The 7,063-nt window shown below is 41.5% G+C and overlaps 1 protein-coding gene across 1 annotated transcript; it reads left to right on the forward strand.

Annotated features, from left to right (window-relative positions):
• Nucleotides 1–971: 971 nt before the first annotated feature.
• On the forward strand, nt 972–7,063 carry LOC111847038 (myotrophin-like). The gene is made up of 4 exons (XM_023817878.2): nt 972–1,376; nt 2,939–3,052; nt 4,432–4,515; nt 5,826–7,063. Exons 1-4 carry the CDS (start codon nt 1,305–1,307, stop codon nt 5,910–5,912), a joined length of 357 nt encoding a protein of 118 aa, XP_023673646.2. The 5' UTR covers nt 972–1,304; the 3' UTR covers nt 5,913–7,063.

A 7,063-nucleotide genomic window follows, 5' to 3' on the forward strand; every position in this document is an offset into this window, starting at 1 on the left:
AGGAATTTCGAGTGGTGCCAAAACTGCTGAGAGCTATTGCAGGTCGCTGGGCATCAGGACCATGGTCATCAGAGCCTGATTAGCTGCTGACATCTTTGTCTCTGGGGAAAAAGACAAAAGAGATTTTATTTTCTATATTATACTCGGCTATCCATCAGGATTGCTAACTTAATTCGATCAGCTAGCTGGCGTAACATTTTCAACTCGAGACAAATCTGCACACACATGCACACGCATTTACATGTATGTAAGTTTTGTTACCTTGTAAATAGTCTATAGGGTTTGTAAACTACTCCAACACCATTGATGCAGCTAATTTTAGGTTTATAGTGGAATAATATAGCATGGCAAATAATAATGTATTGCGTGAGAATCTGAAAGCTGAAATGTCACGCCAGATGCGTGAGAGCTGGCAGCCATAGCTGCATTCATTCTGATCGAGTTGGACTGAAATACAAACTCGTTTTAAAAAATGACAGCACTAGATAGAAATAAGAAGAGTATGAATTATCTGAAAATTGATCTTTTAACTAATAGCAATTAACATGTCTGCATTGCCAGTATTTCTGCTTTCCAAACGTTTTCATACTGAAACTCAACGCCACGAATAAAAGCATAATTCATAGTCCAAGAGCTAAAATATTATTGCCATGTTTATGTGATTTGTTTCAGAAATGTCCTATAATTAATTACCGTGATGATTAAACCGTCACAAATGTAAAGCAATAGGAACGTATAAGGTTTTGTGTTTGGCGCTTTAAAATTCATCATGATGTGTCAGTGGCACGACCGTTTTCTTAATGGGGTGTAATGAGAAGCGTACAATCGGTAGGCATTTAAAAATCTAAAATTTTTAATTTTGAACCTTGAAATATAAAACAACAGCATGCAGTTTGTAAACATCGATCCGACTTGTAATTACAGACACAGCTAATCCTACACTGAGAGACCACCGCACACACTGCGGCACGTCAGCTGCCGCTGGCCGGAATCATCTTCCGGGTTCGCGGCGTCGGAAACGCTGCGTCTCTGCAAGGCGGATCCCCCTCAGTGCATTCTCTAAAACTTTGTTTTAAGGACGTAAACTTTCTATACTGTGTCATGTATATGTCTCCGTTAATGAAGACCGTATTAGCATAAACATCGGACTTTTCTGGGGGGGAGATATAGATGCGTGAAAGGCGTGGCACCAGATGATACAGAAAAGGACCATTTTAGGTGAAAAGTTCGCCGAGCGGCTGTAACGCTGCACAAATATAATTGTTGAAAGAAGTTGCTGCAGCGACCTGCGATTCGACCTGGAAATGGGGGATAAAGACTTGATGTGGGCTTTGAAAAACGGTGACCTGGAGGAAGTAAAGAAGTTACTTGTGAAGGTAAGACGATGTCGTGAATGTGAATATGAAGGTGGTGGTTTTTTTTTTAAAGATGGCCATTGAAAACGAGCATCTAAAATGGTTATCTGCTGTATCACTGACAATCGTGGCTACTAACCAGCAAATGTGACACGCCCTTGTCCGAAATCAGCATGTCCACTCCATCTCTAATTGCTCTTAAGCGATTAATGCGTTGTGCCTATTTTTAAAGTGGCGGCTTTTTGTTGACTATCAAAGCACATTGAGTCGGTTTAAGTGTTTGTTCACATTTTACACTGCTGGTTTGCGAGCAATCTTGGATTCCTAAATGTACATAGGAAGCCTGGCCATCTGTAATGAAGAAGTATCACAGAAGCAAATCGAGAGGATTGTCCTTAATAGCCCACGTATATGCTGTGCCTTGCATTTTTCAATGAAGCATGCAAGATGAAATGGCTTGGATTGACATGCAAGTACGTGTGAGCCATGGACCACTGGCAAAGCCATACAGTCCCTAAAGGCCAAATATATAAATATATATATATATATATATATATGTGTGTGTGTGTGTGTGTCTACTTTGACATGTTTAGTGTCATTCCACTGGATTCGCCTCAATCGTATGAGAATAATGCCCCCATGACTATTTAAACACAATGTCAATGCAAAGCAACTGGTTGAAGGTAGTGTTTATGTTTCCTGGTATGTACCAAGGCTAGGAACCTTCCGGATATGTCACATAAAGTGTAATGGAAACACAAATGGTATTAAGCCACCAGTTATTGCAAGCTGAAGTCCGAATATTATGTGTGATTCCATCGCACCACAGTCAGAAGTGCATGACTACCATGTTCTGTTCCTGCTTCACACTCTTCACCCTGCTGCACAGTTCGTCCTGTTTAAGAAGGAAGTTGAACTCTTGGACATTGTCTGCATGGCTTGCACAAACAAAGGAAGTTTCTGAAATTTTGGATTTTATGATCTGTTTGCATGATTCCTCTAACTTCTGTTTCTAGTATGTGATGATGAAAGTGTGCAGCTTTCAGTACTGGTGTGATCACTACATCTCTGATCTTGCATGTACAACACCCAAGTCCTATATTGAGGATTGTGGGACCATTGGCCATTGTGGGATTGTGCTGTTATGTTGTGTGTATTGTCTGATCCCATTTATAACTGCTGCCGAAATCTTGCTTTGTGGGATTATTAAAATTAATCTTGCTTATCGGTCCCTCATTTAAAAAGAAACATCCACGCTACAGTCTACCCTGAGGAGGCCATGTCTTCTCACATTTATGCTGTCAGGTGGCACAACTTGCCATCTCTAAGAGTCCTGTCACGACTTGCCCTCATTCTTTAGTGATATTGTCACTTTCACTTTTTACTGTCAACTACAATTCATCTTCTGTGTTGTTGCTGTCTTCTTGTGCAATGAATCAGTTTTTCAATTAACGGTAGCTAAACTTTTTCTCCGCACATGGCAATATTTCCTGTTTCCAATGTTGTCTGGTCCAGGACTTTCTAACCTGTGCTCCAAGTGTGTATTTCTGGAAGTGCCAAGCCTCCTGTGTATCTTCTGGCAGGATGAGGACATCAACCGGACCCTTGAAGGGGGACGGAAGCCCCTGCACTATGCTACGGACTGTGGACAGGATGAGATGGTGACCTTCCTTCTGTCCCGGGGGGCAGATGTCAATGTGAGACCCCTGTAGTGTGGTGCAACAAGGCTGTATCACAGTCCAGTTTGTATGACTACACTCTCAGAAAAAGGGTAAAAAATTGCATCCTTACTTGTCACTGGGGCTGTACCCACAAGGGTCTGTCAGTTGTATCCTTAGCTGTAGGTAATTTTGCCTTTTACGGTACAGAAATGGACTCTGAGGAACATTTCTGTATCATTGATGGTACATTAATGCTATTTGTACCTTATGGACTTTGAGAAACATCCCATTCTGTACCTTAAAAGGTGCAATTACAAGGATACAGCCCCAGTGACAAGCAAAAGTACATATTTTTGCCCTTTTTTCTGAGAATGTAGTTCTATCTACCAAACCTTACTTTTATTCATTTAGCAGAGACTTTTGTCCAAAGATCTATACAAATCAGGAAAGCTTGGGTTCAAAGAGCAGGGTGATAAATGCACTTCAAACCATAGTATAAATAAGGCTGTAAAACCCTTAAAAGGCTTCAATTGGATAATCATAATGTAACATTTATTACGGAAGTATATGTGATAATTAAATTTAGCTTGAATGATTTTGTTTTTCGTTATTTTGTGAGGTGAAGTTCTGTTTGGTTGTAAGGGGCTGTCCCCATAGTTGTCCTATTATACTAATTTTGTGTAACGCAGGACATGGTACTGTGGTCCTTGTTAGGTCCTCGTAACCCAGTTTTCAACCCATATAGCCTGGCTGAGCTGTGCTTAGCTTCCGTTAAATGGATAAGTGCCAGTAAAATTAGAAACTGTGCTATGAACTACATATTTAAAAAGAAATTCAAGTAATTGTGGTGTCAGCTACTGCAGGTTCTAATAGTATATCAAGGGGAAAACGTGTAGGTAATTAAATGGTAATATCCTCATTTATTACTGGGAGAACTGCCATTTTAACAAGGTTAGTGTATGTAAGTTAGGACTAGGTGACTCCACAGGACCTAGATTTTTCACATTCTTTTCAAGGCATAAACTTTATCATGTGGTAGTTGGCCAACAGAACCAGTCTCTATGTCGTAACAGGTGACTTCACTAGGCTCAGATTATTTTTTAAATATTTGGTAAAATGAAGGGTATTAGAGCTTGGCTAAGGATCTAATATGCCCCCTAAATACATTTTTACCCCCAGTTTTGACATCACATGTCTGTCTTTCTTCTGTGGTGATGGCAGTGCTTATGAGGATCAGCTGTGTAGTGGCTCTCACTCCACAGTGGGAATGATGACTGTTGAGTGTCCAGTGCATGTCCTGACAGGAAATTCAGCTTTTTTTGTGAGTTATTCCCTATAGATGTTGAAGAAAGTGGGACTCCTGCAGATCAGTAATGAAAACACTCACTCTCTCCCTCCCTCCCTCCCTCCCTCAGGCTCCTGACAAACATGGCATCACTCCCCTGCTTTCTGCCACATACGAGGGCCACGTCTCCTGTGTCAGAATCCTGCTTGAGAAGGTAGGCCAACCTCAGCTGTGTTTCCATAGCTATGAAGGAAGGTGTCATTGTCATACACATGTTCAGTAATGCTCATAATTATTGTGGCAAGAACCTTAAGTCATGAAATGATATGCAGCACTAGACATTGTTTCTAGGATGCTGGTGGATTATTATGGTCCACTGCCTATTGCTGGTGGTCCTGATGGTCCACTGCCTATTGCAGCCAAGCTCTTCATTGATTGGTGCTAATTCAGCTGTTGGGTGACAGTGTTCACATCAGGTTAAGCAGTATGCATCGATTCAGTCCTGTTTCTGTTGCTCTTGCAGTAGCTAGCAAAATTAGATAAAATTTTCACGAATCTAAGCCAATTTCAATTTTAATTTACTCCATTGTATAGCAGAGGACAAATATTTTTTTTAAGAAATTATTTCTGATATTTAAATTTTAGCATTTATTGTTTCACAAACACAAAGATTGCTGGGAAAAAAAACTACACGGTAAAATATGAATGAGTTCATTCCATGAAGTTCATTCCATCTTTATCTCGTAAAGCCAGCATTCCCAGTAGACCTTCAGCAGAATCTGCGTCAGTTAAGTTTTTGTCTGCATGCCTTTGAAAATCTTTGAGTTAAGTTATTCAGATATAACCTTTCTGCTTTTTTTTACAACTTCCTATGCTTTTTAATTATTGTTGTATAAAAATATTTTTTTCTTCAAATGGAGGATTTCCATTATTTAAATTTGATGCATTTGTGCAGAGTACAGTAAGGACAGAAGCTCCCCCCCCCCCCAAAAAAAAAAGTTAACTGTTTGATCTGCGAGTAACTTGGGGGAGGAACATCAGATCTGTAGTTTAGCCCCCCCAAGAAATGCATTCTTCTGTGGTAATTTTCACAAACCACTGATTTCCTGTTTCAGTATTACACCATACGAAGTATATCCTTTTCTGCTGTTCTCTTTTTGCTTGACAGTTGTCATGTTCTTGACCACTGCATTCCGTTGTGCAACTTTTGATATGAGCTCAGCTGCCTCTTGTGTATTACCCTGAATTGCATTGATAAAGTAATTGAAATACTCAGGGGACGCAGGTCACGCTGCGAGTGACGTTTCCCGGCTTGATATGAGGTGTTCTGGCCCCCGTGCTGTAGGCCTCTTGATTTCTTCACCCAGCCCTACTTCAGGCCTCAGGCTGGGGTCCCTTCACCTCCTTCTGTATCTGTGAGACGGCTGTGTGAGTCTCCCCTGCCTGCAGATGCCTGTCCTGTCACGCCTCCTGTTTGCTGGTCTGTGTATTGAGGGCTCATAGACTTGCTTGTCCTCGCTGCAGGGAGCCGACAAAGAGCAGAAAGGACCTGATGGACTCAGTGCCTTCGAAGCCGCAGAGAGCGATGCTATCAAAGCTCTCCTCAAGTGAGACGAGCTGGCAGACCATCCCCCGACCGTTTGTCCACATCCTGTCTTGTCTAGTTCAATGGTTATGCTTCTTATTTTTTGCATGGGGAGGAGGGGGGGTTGCTCTGACATGTTCTGGTTTTTAGTAATTGTTAAATGACTTGATGAAATTTCTCAAAATGTGCCAAAGGCTGAGGGGCTGAAGCACCTACCTGGACTCTCAGTTCCATGTGGAAACGCACTTTCTTTTTGGCTGTAATAATGATTTATAACATTTTACTCTTTCTTCTCAAAGAACAATAATGGTGCAGTTAGTGTGTTTTTATAATTGAAATGAATTTGGTTTGTGCTACATTGTTGATAGATGATGAATTATAGGAAAAATGTGTCTCTGAGCCTTGGACTAACTGTCAGTTGGAGTGCAGCAAGGACAGAGTCCTGCTTCTACCATTTCCGTGACTGAATGAATAGATGGATGAATGAATGAATGAATGAATGAATATTTTTCACTAAGCCATCTGATCCAGTTTAGCCCAGATTGTGAAGACTCCATATAGCCAAATCAGTGCCCAAACAGGTAACTACCAAACGATGAAATGTGAACATATCAGGGTTGCACTGAACATCCATAATGCACAGGATGTACATTGAGTATTGTTCCTTGGCTCTCAGTGCAGCCTTAAACCGGTAATGGGAGATATCAAGTGCCTACTTGCGACCATATCTCCACAGCAAATCATCCAATTATTATGGGAAGTAGGGTTGAACCAAGAGGAGCTTTTGAGTGAGATGCACTGGCTGTGAGTGGTGTGAGCTGCTCCATCTGGAGCTCTGGCTTCACATTCATCCTTCTCCTGATCATCCTACTGCACACTTTTGCTTCTTTTGTTCGGAGGCAGTGTAAAGCCAGACGTGACCCCTGCTCACAACTCACTTCACTATCCACTGTGCTGAAAGTCCTGTTAGCTGGTATCTGCCCTGTTTCCTCCCACGGCTGGTGTGTGATGAAAGTGGCTGCGTGATGCTGGGGATGTAGGGCACCGCTAGGCAGGGATCCAGGTTTGGCGGCACTGAGACTCCCGATGGAATCAACGAAAATGTCCGGATGCTACAGCTCAAGTTATTTGTTTGGATAAAAATGCTAATGTTAATATTAAAAAAAGCAGAAATTTG

Source organism: Paramormyrops kingsleyae, chromosome 1 (assembly GCF_048594095.1).
Source record: "Paramormyrops kingsleyae isolate MSU_618 chromosome 1, PKINGS_0.4, whole genome shotgun sequence".
Classification (NCBI taxonomy): Eukaryota; Metazoa; Chordata; class Actinopteri; order Osteoglossiformes; family Mormyridae; genus Paramormyrops; species Paramormyrops kingsleyae.

Bases quoted from the DNA above. Each gene is read 5' to 3' on its own strand.
- LOC111847038 (XM_023817878.2), top strand. From the start codon at position 1,305: ATGGGGGATAAAGACTTGATGTGGGCTTTGAAAAACGGTGACCTGGAG. The intron at 1,377-2,938 runs GTAAGACGATGT...ATCTTCTGGCAG, and splicing joins TAAAGAAGTTACTTGTGAAG to GATGAGGACATCAACCGGAC. The intron at 4,516-5,825 runs GTAGGCCAACCT...TCCTCGCTGCAG, and splicing joins TCAGAATCCTGCTTGAGAAG to GGAGCCGACAAAGAGCAGAA.